The sequence below is a fragment of the Pelecanus crispus genome, chromosome 20 (assembly GCF_030463565.1).
Source record: "Pelecanus crispus isolate bPelCri1 chromosome 20, bPelCri1.pri, whole genome shotgun sequence".
Classification (NCBI taxonomy): domain Eukaryota; kingdom Metazoa; phylum Chordata; class Aves; order Pelecaniformes; family Pelecanidae; genus Pelecanus; species Pelecanus crispus.
Window position 1 is genome coordinate 2,997,232 of NC_134662.1, and position 13,423 is coordinate 3,010,654.

The following is a 13,423-nucleotide window of genomic DNA, read 5'->3' on the forward strand; positions in this document are numbered from 1 at the left end:
CAAGGATTTTAAAAAAAAAAAAAAAAAAAACCAACCAAACAAACCAAAACTTCCTTTCCTGGGCATCTGTTTTGAAGAACACTGTCTAGCCTGTTAATCCATTTATACTGAACTAACAATTAAATAAAATAAAACCAAAACAAAGCACCAAACCCCACAGCCCTCCCCCCCCTCACAGTTACTATAGCAAAGAAATTATTTGTCAGTCCTCCCGGGCTTCTGAAAATACCCGCTGACATATTTAGTGCGCGTTCGCGGCGGGCGGGGATGGGGATGTTTGGTTTGGGAAGCGCTCCCCGCGGCGCCTAGCAACGCGCCCTGGACCCGGGAGTGGACCGCGTCGCCCCTGGCAACCGCTGTTGCTCCCCAAACAGCGCGGGCCCCGCATCCTCCCCCCGGCATCCACCTCCTCCTCCGCCCGCACCACGCGTCGGGTGGGCTTGGGCTCGGCGATGGGCTTGGGCTCGGTGGCCGCCCCGTGCGGGGCGCGGGGGGTCCCCCCCGTCGCGGAAACCCCTCAAAGCACTCGCAGAATTAGGGCTAAAGACACCCCCCCCCCCATTGCTTTATGATTCAAAAAGGGCTAAAGACCCCCCCACTACTTTATGATTCAGAAAGGGCTAAAGACCCCCCCCATTCCTTTATGATTCAAAACGGGCTGAAGACCCCCCCCACTACTTATGATTCAAAAAGGGCTAAAGACCCCCCCCCATTACTTTATGATTCAAAAAGGGCTAAAGAGCCCCCCCAATTACTTTATGATTCAAAAAGGGCTGAAGAGACCCCCCCCCATTACTTTATGATTCAAAAAGGGCTAAAGACCCCCCCACTACTTTATGATTCAAAACGGGCTGAAGACCCCCCCCACTACTTTATGATTCAAAAAGGGCTAAAGACCCCCCCCATTACTTTATGATTCAAAAAGGGCTAAAGACACCCCCCCCATTACTTTATGATTCAAAAAGGGCTAAAGAGCCCCCCCAATTACTTTATGATTCAAAAAGGGCTGAAGAGACCCCCCCCATTCCTTTATGATTCAAAAAGGGGTAAAGACCCCCCCCTATTCCTTTATGATTCAAAAAGGGGTAAAGACCCCCCCCCCATTATTTTATGATTCAAAAGGACTTAAATCTTCCCGCTTGGCTTGATAGACTCTAAGCACAATCCTGATCCCTCAGCACAGCGCTGGAGGACGAGCTTTTAAAACTGCAGCTCTGCCTTGCTCGCTTATTGAATGGATTAAAAAAAAAAAAAAAAATTGTTTTCTGGGTGTTATCTGAACCCCTGTCTGGCCAGACTACAGACAGAAAGTTTAGTGGGCTGAGATTTCTGTCGGAAAGCCACCCACTCATGTGTCCAGGCCAAAAATACTGCCCACAGGAATTTGTTGCCTGCATAAAAGATGTAACTCGGTTAATTCTAGTTCGGTAACAGTCAGTTCTCTTTCTTTGGGAGAGTGCGAACTACTGGAGCAGCGTACAGTTGTTGCAAGGCTTTATCTTTTCCCATTCATCTAGAACACGGTCTGTCCTATTGCTGTCCTCACCAAAACCACAGCAGTGCCGTTCTCCAAGTGCAGAATATTCAAATACAGATTCCCAAACTGCGTTTCTAGGGCATCTAAAGCAGCCTTCTCATTTCTTTGACTTTCCAGGAAGAACTGCGTGTCTCTAGGTAGTTTGTGGCTTCTGTTTGGGGCCTTGTTTAGTCCTGGAGTCTGCGGTACCAGTCACCAATAGCTGTATGAACCTTAGATTGCCACAGGAAAAAAACCGGCTTATTCCCCCTCTTCACCAGTAGCAGTGCACTGGTCTGGGAAGCAATTGCTTCTCTCCCATTACTTGCCGAAACACGCACCGAATACTGCAACGGAAGAGTTGGGTAACAACTGTGAGTTTAGATTTGGGACCCCCCCGTGCCAGCCTGTGACTGATGAGCACACCTGCAAACACACTTGGGCAAGGCGGCTTTTGAACTCGGGGCAGTTCTGCTGTACGTGTAGAAGCGGGATCACCAACAAGCAAATCCCAAACTCGCGGGAGACAAGTTTTGCAACCCCACGAGGATGTTTTGGCACGGCACCGTCACGTCAAGGGCAAGACCCCGTTTTCTGTGGCGTGCAGGAGCGGAGCCCAGACCTCCGTGGTGGTTCCTCCCCAGTAACACCCAGTAACACCAGTCCCTGGCGAGGGCAGCGCTCCCCAGGAGCGTGCCGAGCTAGCACAGCCGGGAAGAGCATCTTGTGTGCAGGCAGAAGGATGGTGCAGTCGGAGCTCACGCAGACGTTTGAGAGAGACAAAGAAACTTGCCCTTGGTGTCAGGAGAAAGCGAGCAAGCCCTCTTCCTCCTCTTTTTCCTCCTCCTCCTCCTCCTCCTCCTCCTCACGCCTGCCCAGGCACTCCCTGCCTTTCAGAGGGAACAGTGACCACTTCTTGTTTCTCTCCTTGCTCCAACTCTCCTTTCTGGCTTCTCAAAGTACCCAGCACAACCCCACAGCAACGCTAACGCTCCTGACCGCTTGTTTATCCCCTCGTGCCACGTTTCAATCCACCCCACGGTGGAATCTCTCCCGGAGACCTCCGGAGCACTGACTCAGCTGCTGCTCTAAGATCTGAGATGAAGTCATCTTTTCTCTGAACGGCCACAGTTTATGTTTGTGGCTTGTTCTGCTTAACTTTGTTAAGTACCACAATGCTTGTGAATGGTGCTACATAAATAAACAACGCTATACTGGACTCTGTTGGCAGCGGTTACTTCTGTATTTGCCGTTCACTGGATAGGCACGATGGAAACAGCCGCTGCTGCTGCCCCACATCTAAATGAAATACTGCAGCAAATGTCTGACTTCACACTTAAATTGTCAAAAGGCTGGCTAGCCTTAAGACCATTGAAAGGATTGTCTAGTCTAAAGAAGTAAAAAGCGATGGCTGATGAACATACAGGTTTAAATGAAGCTGATCTCTTGGAATTAATTTAAAATAAGTGACATATTCCACAGTTTTCTGCCACAGGAGAAGCTATAAAAGGGGATCTTGCAAAAATGCAGTCGAGTACCAAGGTTTGCAGTTCCTTGTTCCAAAATGAGCCCAGTTCAGTCGAGAGAGGATTAGCTGTACCCGGGTACCTGGGATTGTCCCAGGAGCATGCAGAAGCACAGCTACGGCCCGCAGGGGTCAAGTAACCAGATGTTGCGGTTTGGTTAACGATTGAAACTTTCAGATTTGTCCTAGAAAGGAACCTTTGAAATGCATTTGTGTCAGATTTTTGCTTGACACACTGTATTTCCCCTATTGAATCGCAGCCCTGGGAAACCCCTACAGTACACATATTAAAAAGATGGGAAAATTATTAATTTGAGCCCAGAACTTGCGCTTGCTTTCACCAGATAGCACCAATGTGTATGTTGCAGCCAGTATCTGAAAGGCTTGGACATGGAGGACAGCGTAGCGTGTGATTCTTAATTCCTCCTTCCGGATGTGAAAGCGTCCTTACTGCTCAGCAGATATCAAGACATTTTTTCGGGGTACTGTTATTTGCCATCATTGTAGCAAAATTTTCTCAAGTTGAGATTTAGCTAGTTAATGGGAAAGAAACAAGGATTTTCAAGCACTTGTTGACAGGGTTGTGCTGGGCTAAAAATCGGGACGACGTTGGACTTCTCTTAAGAGCAAACAGCTGAAACCTGTGCCTGCAAGTCTGTGGGAGACAGCGGGTGCCACGCAGCGTGGCGGTAAATAGGCTGAATGCTGGCCCCTGCATTTCTGAGCACCAGAGGGATGCATTCAGATCTGAAGGAATCCAGTCCCGGCTTTTGACATGTGGAGAGGGTTCGTCTTATTAACCCAGAAAGAAAATAGGAGAGGTTTTTGCATGGGAGGGGGGTTTGCAGCATTACTTTGCCCATGTTCAGGTCTGGGATGGGTGCACGTGGGATTTGTCCGCAGGCTGCCGCCAGCAACATTAAACCATCACGGCTTCTGCTATTCAGTCTCAGCTGGCTCTTAAGGAAACTCCAAATTATACGGCCAGCACAGATACATTCCTTCCTCTCTTCTGCCTCTCTGAAAGTTACTTTTAAAGAAACAGCAAAGATTAGTGAACTGCTGTTACACAACGATTGTGTGTGCGTGTGTGTGTCTATTACTTGACCTGATTCCATGAAATCTGATTAAAGACCGAGTGTATATTTGTATTTTGGTATATTATTAACTATTGCTAATAAAAGCCGTTTCCAAATTTGTATTTTTCCATGAGGACCAGGTTCCTGAAAAAACCAGCTATACTGCCTGCTGCCCTTGAAACGCGTGTTTTGGGTTTATCTGTGTTTCCAGGTAACTAGAGCTCTTAGACAAGCAGTGTTTGCTTCTGTTTTAAATTAATTTAACCTAATCAGTGGAAGGCTCTGGTGCCTTCTCTGTTTATAACATTTTGAAGCAATGTAATAAGCAGCCTCTCCAGAATCAGCTTATTATCAAGTTCCTTGTCATGTTTGCTGCCCCCTCCCATCCCCTCCACTTACCACTGCTCATTAGAATCACAGAATCGTTTAGGTTGGAAAAGACCTTTAAGATCATCCAGTCCATTCGAAGGCTAAAGGCTGCGACGCGCGGTCCAGGGCACTCTTTAGATGAGCCGGCTGGAGTGCCAGCTCCCGTGAGGCTGGGAGAGCTGGCTTTCGGCCGCGATGGGGATGAGGGCACGTTCACCCTGCTCATGAGGGCACAGAGGCGGCCCACACCTCTCCCCCACCCTCCGCTGGAAGCGGGTGCTGGTTTAGGCGGGGCTGGCTGCGAAAGGCGAACGCCGCTCCAGCCCTCGGGATGCGAGCGGTGCACGGGCGCTTGTTGCTGGTAGCGGGGACGCCGGGCACCATCCCGCGGCGTCCCAGGCTCTGGGGGGGGCTCGGCGCCGCGTGGCTGCGGGCGGTACGGGCCGTGCTCGGCCCGGGCTGAGGGGTTTTGGTGCCGAGGCCACGGTTTTAGTGAGCCAAGACTCTGTCCAGTCCTAACCCGCTCCCTCCGAAAGCCAGAATAGCAGGCTCTTCTTCCAAGGCTTTTAGAGCAGTTAAAAAACCAGGCAATGCTGTGGCTCTCCTGCGTCAAGCTGGCATCGCGATCGCCAGTTGTGCAATGTTTTGGACGGGGATTTAGTTCAGGTGCCAGGCAGCCAGACTTCCCAATGCTTTGGGCTGCCCGCGCTGCTGACAGCGGCGTTGGGAGCGTTGTTCTCCGAGCATCGCTTGGGTGGTCCGAAGGAAAAGATAACTCCTGAACGCGGATGCTGGTAGAGCAGGTTCCCTTGGGCTCAGCCATCCAAAAGCAAAGAGTTTCTTTTGGTTTCACAGACGGGTGAGGTGGAATCACGTTTCTCCAAAGGGGGTGCAAAGATGGGGGCACAGCCGGCGCTTGGCCTCGGGTCAGAGCCACGTGCTGGCCATCTACAAGTGCCTGCTCGTGTGCTCCTTCGGCTTCTGACTTTTATGGGCAATAGAAAAAAAAAAAATTAATATTTTCCTAATTGGAATTTCAGGGGAACGCCTGTTGTTTCTTGGAGATAGCGTGCTTTGGAGACATGCACAGCGGGGATAAAGGATGCATGTGGAGGCAGGAGGCAAGCTGGGTTTGATACAAGCGTTTGCCTCAGTTCTGCTCTAAGCTGGTATAATTCACTTGATCGCATTTTCATTCACATAAGATAAAAAAGTGTCTTCTTCCAAAGAAGGAAACACTTCCTTTCTATGCTCTGGTTAAAACACAACTAATGCCTTTTCAGGGCAAATTATTAAATACAGACTAAGCCAAAAATGTTGAATGAAATGGAAAACATTTAAGAAGGTTTTCTTTAGTAAAATAAATGTGGCATAGAGTTGTGGTGGATAAAGTCGATGGATAATGTGCATCTGCTAGAAAAGAAAGTCAAAATCTGCTATTCCCTGCATCCCTTTTATTGTTTTCAGTCACTTTTGAGAGCATTGAGGATTCTCAGTAGTGAATCTATTAAATGTAAAAACCATAGTTGCTTTTTCTGTAGTCAGGGCAGAAAATACCACTTAGAGCCCATATAGAATGTGATGGTTAAATAGCATTTTTATTTCTTCTGAATTCAGTTATTGCTGTTCTGGTTTTCCTATTTATCTAAGCTCCAAGCCAACTAAACCTGAATAAAAGTTCCAGAAACCAAATAACTATTTTTATATGTAAGCCTTCCTTTCAAAGTATGCAAAAAATGCACAAAACCAAACAAAAAAAGCGAAAACTCGGGTTTGAATTTTGATTCTAGCAGGTCAGTGTTACGGATGAGGAAGAATTCGGGTTTTTTAATTAAACTACAACCTTCCCATTATTTTCAGTAAAATACCAGATATCAGGAGATTTCTATAAAAAATTCATAGCTGTATCATGAACTTGTATATGGAAATGTGACCGTATGTGATTCCCTGGTTCTTTTACCCCCTGGTCAGCCCCAGATCCGTTGAACAGAAAGAAAACTTGGAGCACAAACTGTGCACAGCTGAGCATCCTGACTGTTGGGTATACTAAATCTCATTAATAAAAAGTCAAACATAATTATAGCAGGTTCACCTGGAACAATAAACTTTTTCCGCCTTTATAGCTTAATTTGAAATGAAAGCCACGAAGTACATCCTTCAGTCATCAAAAATCTTATTTAGCATTGATTCCTGTACTTCAAGGCAGTCATTTTCCTGGTGGATTTTTATGCCCCGCATTTAAATCCTCTTTGAGAAGAAGTTGTTAAACCCATTTACAAATGGCAAATAGAGGGAATTACTTACCTAGAAGAGGTAATAAGACCTACCACGGTTTACTGGGAAGCTTAAATACAAGTAGCTGGGAGAAACTTTGTCCCAGAGGCAGAATAATTGACTGTTCTTCTTAAAAACAACAAAAAAACCCTTCGAAATGGTTTTCCTTTCCCTCATTTGTATCCCAGTATTATATTCTATTTCAAAAGTTCTGCCAGAAAGAAAGGATGTAATAAAAGAATTTTAAAAGTTTAAATAAGATCAAAGGATGACCAAGTAAGCTTTGAAAAGCAAATTAAATAGTTCGTGATTTGTCTTCAAGTGAGCGAGTGATTTACTGAAAGTAACAATTTTTGTATTTTGAAAGCAACGCTAGGATGATTGTATGATTATTCTGGATTAAAAAAACTGGTTGCTGGTGTGGGGTGTGTTTTATATGTTGCACATGTTCACCTTAAAAAATTAAAGATATGTGAATCGAAGACCTAAATACCCCACGAGAGGCAAGACCGTGCCAGTCCCACCCCTGATTTCTATACGGCTGCTTTTAAAAAATAAAAATAATGGGGGGGGGGGGGGGGGGGGGTGTATATTCACTTCAAATAGTGACATTTTCTTCTAGTATAAAACCAGCAAGTCGGTCGGCCGGCGATGACAACAGAAGTGAGCCTGGGCCTGAGGAAGGCAGGGATTTAAATCCTCTTTATTGGAATCCTGGAGCCGCCGGGGGCGGCTGCGGTGCTCCGCGGCCACGAGTGTGCACGTCCCGTGGAGCGAGGGGGAGAATAATCCAAATATTTCCCTGGGGCAGATTCCCTGCTCTGGCTCTAATCAGCAGCAGTTATTAGACGTTTGAGGCCTCGGCGTTTAGCTCCGAAACGTTTTTGTTTGAGTGTTCAGGAGCTGATAGTTTATATTAAAACCTTCTGTGGAAAAATACTTGCAGTGCCTCCTCGTCTCCTGGGTGGCAGAGCTCGTGGGCTGCGGCACGGGCCGAGCACCCGGGGGCACCCTTCTCCCTCCTGGGGGGCTCCTGCACCAGCCCCCTCCTTTCCCAGGCTCTTTTTGGGAGCTTGGGAACGGGTGCAGGGGATGCCGCTGCCTTCCCTTTGCGGCACGCCAAGGCGACTCGCCGGAGAAAGCTGTGTGATATCCTTCTGCTGCCCCCTCCTTTTCTCCCCCTCTCGCTGCAAGCTTGAATGTGAAAAATATTTTGAAATGCTCCTCTTATCTCTGTTTTCCCAGCATTTTGGAGCTGGTTTAGGCAGGAGAGATTAACAAAGGCAAGGCTATTTACGTGAAGGCAACGTGGCTTATGAATGAAACGGTGACAATTGGAGTTTTTATCAACCCTCAAGGCTTGTAATAGTACTACTTGTCTTTCTGAAATGCATTCGGACTTTGACAGCCCTCCGAGACTGGTGCTCAAAAAATACCTTGCCTAGGGGGGTATTGTGGCTTTTTTAGGAGTGGGAAAATTGAAGCACAGGGAAGGGGAAGCATCCTGTTCAAGGTCACAGAGCAAGCTGGTGGCAGAACCAGAAATAGCACCCAGAAGTTATTAGTTTTTTCTGTATTTCCTTTCCTGTCACCGCTGTTTGCTTGGATACCGAGGTAGCTGTGTGTAAACAGAAGGTTTCCAGAGCGCAGCAGCCTTGTTATCTGCCTGATTCATTCTCTGATGATGCAACCTGGAATCCAGATTTCTGCAATGCCTTCCACAGTCGTGATGCTGCATGTGGCGTCACTGGCCACGTTGAGCAACCGGAGTTTTAAACTTGTCTCTGCCTGAAACGCCAATGGCTGAGTAAGGTCCTTCTCACCACGGTTTCGTTCCTTATGCGTGGTCAGGTCCCGTCTGCTCATTCCCCTGGCAAAAATAATTGACTGGTCTTTTTGCTCTTCTTAACCCGGTAAGGAGCCCTGGAGCTGAGAAAGTCAACTGTGGGTGCTGATCCTCTCTGTGACCCACCAGCGGCTTTGCCAGCTGCTAATTAGGTTCTCAGTTTGTGCAAGCTCCCCGGTACCAGGGGGGCTGCCAAGCTGGCAGGCTTTCACCAGCTGTCAGAAGCCACGAGACACCTTTTAATAGCTTCTGCCGGTCGCTTCTGCTACGAGAGAGCTGCAGCGTTGTCCCCCAGCCAGGGGTGGGAAGGAAGCATGGCTGGGATGAACCTCTCTTTCTTAGACCAGGGCTAAGAGGAAGGCAGCAAATCTTAGATCTTTGGGAAAGAGGAGGGCTCACTTTTGAGCCACCGGCTCTGCGTTAGGAGAGGATGATCAAGAACACTGTAAAACTTCTTCCTCTGTGGGAGGTGAAAAATGAGATTGAAGGAGAGCAGCGAGTCCTTTCATGGGCATTTGCTTTAGGGATGTGGCAGAACTGCCAAAGAGCTGCACAAGCAGGCGGCCGAGCTCCAGCAGCCGATGTTCAGTAAGGGGCTACAAGGGGGTTCCTTACGTTGCACGCACAGCTCCTAAGACGAGGGAAGAGCAAGACTTTGGATGCCACGTTTCCTCTCCTCCTTGAAAGCCGATGCTTTATTCATCCTCTGGAGTCTTGGCTCGGGTGCCGGCTCCCTTGGTAGCTGTGCTCCCAGGATGCCGGGAAAGCTCTGTAGCACCTTGCGATGGTTTCTCAGAGCGTAGGAATTCTGTTTACGTTGTCAGCTTTTCATCAGCGCAAATTAATGTTAGCAGATGGCACGCACATATCTGTCTCCCCAATTCTCAGGAAGCGCAGGATGGCTTTAATGGGAAATGAGTTATTCTTTATCCAGGATGTTTCACTGATAAACAAAATAATAAGAAGTCTTGTACGTGTGCCTTGGCGGTCCAGTACTTCTGTGTCTGTCTACCTTGTCTGGAAGTACCAGCTGCAGATTTCATTGGGGTCTTTGTGTCTGGCTTGGTTGTCATCATTAACAGAGCCAGCATTTTGTAACAAATCTGAAAATAATGTGGATGATTTATTTTGGCAGCAGATAATTCATCTTCCACCCTGCCTGCCTCTCTGATCTCTTTTGGTCACTGAGGGAAACCAGAAGACGAAATTTATAAGCAGAGATGAGTAGGTGGTAATTTTGAGATAGCATCACTTCTGAGTGTTCTTTTCTGTTTATAACTACACATGAAGAGAGACCTTTCTGTAGACCTGAAATGCCGAGATCTGACCCTGCCGGAACCATTCTCAAAGAGATCATTAAAATATATTTGGCAACTTACCCAACTTTCTTCTGTAACCGCACCATGCTATATTTTTCCACTCACAAAACCCTAGAAAGCTGTGAACCGGAGCCTGGGGCACAGGCGATAGACGATAAAATACCCTTGCAAAAGTTAGGGGAATACATATGCTAAAAGTGAGCCCTCTCTTCTGCCTGAGCATCTTCCTGTGAGCTTTATAATCCTGCCTCTTTTGCCAACAGTGCTGGCCAAATATTTAGCTGCAAATAATTGGGGGCTGGAACAGGCAGGAGGCCATTTCATTTATTTACTGCGAGAATTATTTCATTTTTATGAACTATTTCATTATTATTTCATGATCCCACAGTGCTATCGCAACTGGTATCTTCTGACAAAGAGGTTTTGGCTCAAAACCATGCAGAGGCAGTGATGGGGAGAAGCAGGTGCTGCCTTTATATAGTGGAGCCGCAGGGAATGGGGTTGTGCACTGTGCTACGGGCAGACTGGAGGCTACGGAGGGACGTGGAGGGTGATAAATAGTGACTAAGTTTCTTTACCTTGTTTCTGGATCATTACATTAATCTGGTAGCTGCGTTTGGAGCGGTGACTATGTGGGTTCTGTATCCACTCTTTCTCCTGGATGCAGAAAGATGCGAGAGAGAAAATTACTTGCAAGCTGTGGGGTTTTGGGGAAGTTGGGAGAGTAATTGGTGTAATTTGCTAATGGGTAGCATGGGAATATGGGGCCAGCGCTGACTGGGAAAAAAAATCTTAAAAACCTGTTTCATGAAAAATCTAAATATTTGGGGGTTTTTTCAGTGGCTGAAGGAGAATAAACAGGTAACTTCTGTAACTTCACCTCTCCCTTGTGTTTCTTTTTACCATGAAGAGCTATCAAATGAGCAGGCTCCAGTGTCCCTCAGTTTCTTATTTTTCCTTTTGCCTCTTAACGTGCACAAAGTTGAGGAAAAAGTTTAAATATTGGATGGAGAAGGGAAACAGACCAGAAAAGATTTCACGCTGTTATTTGGAGGCTACGTTACGCTCAGCAGCAAGACTGAGAAAGGAGAAACGGCACTGCTCAAAATCTGGATGTTTCTGAATCTTTTGGTTTTGAAGTGACAGCAGAAACCCTCTTAAAATAGTTTTTTAAACAGGAACTTTCACAAGAAACTGAGAAAAAAAGGCTCCCCCCCCCCCCCCCACTACATCAAAACCCCCCAAATGGCATTGTGTGCTCTCGGGAAGCAGCGTCGCAGCAACCCTCGACGCCCCTCGGGCGGCTGCAGCCTCCCCATCCCCAGGACGTTCCTGCGTGGCCCTTGGGATGCTTCCCGAGGGGGCTGAGCGATGCCGGGCGCGTGCCGGCACAGGGGGACCCGGGCGGCTCGGAGGCGCCGGGGTCATCAGCGCCGCAGGGTTGCAGCGCAGGAGCGGGAGCAGAGGGCGATGGCACGTCGGTGTTTGGGGACCTCGGGGAGGCTGCCCGGGTCCTGGGGCAGGGGCACGGACGGGACAGTGGAGGTGGCTCTTCGTCTGGGTGGTTTGCGGATTTTGAAATGATGGTCAATCACCGTTCTTCTGCTGTTCTTGTTTGATTATCAGTTGTGATTATAAACCCAAATTGACCACACCACTTTCCACATGAAAGCATTAGCTAAGCTCCAGGCATGTACTTAGATTTGATTTTTTTTTTTTCTTCAGTAGTTAAACATGATAAGGCAGAGGGGGAGGAAAAATGTTTTTTAAAATATGCTCTTACTCTTCCAGATCTGAAGTTATCCTCACTATGACACAATAATTTTCCAGTGCTACTTTCCGGTTATATTTAGAAGTGCATTTTCTGTTCCTTGCCTCTCCTTTCTGTGGAACAATTGTGCAACTTTCTTTTTTCTTAATATAATACTGTATTAAAATTAGCTCCAAGACTAAAAAGAGTCCTCTGTGTAGGAAGGTAGCTACCTTCCTTCCTAGCACTTCCCCTGGATCTTCCACTGGGATTTTATTCCTGTTAGATGTAGGTTCCTCGGGCGTTTGCTGTGGTGTGTAGCTGTGTTTTCCCCGGCTGATCTCCCCTCTGCTCTCCCAGCAGTGAGCATGCAGAGTTCGGAGGGTGGCTCAGACTCAGCAGCTTCGGTGGCACTTCACACTTCTGCGTCAGCCCAAGCTCCGGTAGTGCAGCCGGTGCCAGCGTCTCAGCAGGTAACGTATGCACAGCTGGGAATGCCGTTTCCATGGAGAAGAGACCTGTTTTACTGGCAGATGTATTTTAATCCAGGGGTTTTATATGGGGGAGAGGATTGTTAATCAGCTCGTTGTGGTAGTGGGGAGAACCGGACTTTGTGTTGATAAAGGCCATAGATATTTCATGTGTTAGCCCTACAAATATGCAAGCTTTAAAACGTGGGATTTTTTAACTTAGCTACTCGAGGAACTAATTTCATGCCCGTTTGGTGTTTGCTTCAGTATAATGTCATGTTGTCAATAAAAGCAGGAGAAAATGAAACTGTCCTTAAAGGCATCTCTGCAACTAGGGTACCGAGCTCAACAGAGAAGAGGTGGAGGGAGCTCTGGTGCGGGGAGAGGGTGGAGGAGCCACATGCTGGCCTCTTCTTTTGGTAGGTGGATCCTGACATTTTAAATTGGGGAGGGGGGGATTCGTGATTCATATACATGAATATGATGCACTTGGGAGGTCTCCTGACAGGAGAGAAATGCTAGCTTCAGCGGATGAATGAAAACTACCTAATGGAAAATGGGAAGGGTTAAGTAAAACTGGTTCCTTTTTATGCCATTTGGGGAACTATCAAAAGAAGTTTCTGTCACAGGAAGCTGGAGGGATAAGAGGATGGGTGTGTACAACTTAGCTACACCCTTCTCCAACTCCCCAGTGAGCAGAAGTAGCTGCCATTGGATGCTGACAAAAAGGAACAATTAAAAATTGTGAATTGGTAGGAGCATTTGATTCACCAGGAGACGTGAACATTCACATGGTTGGCCAGCTCTCTGTCATCTTTCAGCCTTCCCATCTTCGATTTCTCTGGGTGATGTTTCTTGTTCATATTGTAATGATGTGGATATTGCTGATCAGTAGTGTCAAGGATCTTAGGGATTGGCAGTCCTTAGTGTGAATTTGACTGTGACAACATGTTAGAGAAATTTAGAAAATCCATTGGCTTTGGATTATGAAACTACCCGTCCAGCCTTTGCCAGTGCTGTCGTCATGACGCAGAGTATCAAGTGGAACTCCATGGATTAAGGAAGACCCAGAGGATCGTGGAAGATGGCTGAAGAGGAGGAGCAGCCAGAGCCTTCCCTTCTCACCAGCAGCACAAAGAAAATACTAGGAATGAACTACTGGCAGCATGACTGGTGTGAGGCTGAAGCCTTTGGTGGTGTTGATCACTGGTCTACCTTTCAGTGTGAGAGAAGGCTGTATGAACAGGAAGGCCTCATCTTACAGGTTGGGGATGA

At 47.3% G+C, this 13,423-nt stretch overlaps 1 protein-coding gene across 2 annotated transcripts in view; it reads left to right on the forward strand.

Annotated features, from left to right (window-relative positions):
- The first annotated feature begins 12,046 nt into the window (after window positions 1–12,046).
- The window catches only part of RFX2 (regulatory factor X2), a 28,290-nt gene continuing 26,913 nt past the window's right edge, over window positions 12,047–13,423 (forward strand). For both annotated transcript variants that reach the window (XM_075723548.1, XM_075723549.1), the window contains exon 1: window positions 12,047–12,151. In XM_075723548.1, coding sequence (XP_075579663.1) covers window positions 12,047–12,151 — 105 coding nt within the window. The remainder of the gene's footprint in view (window positions 12,152–13,423) is intronic.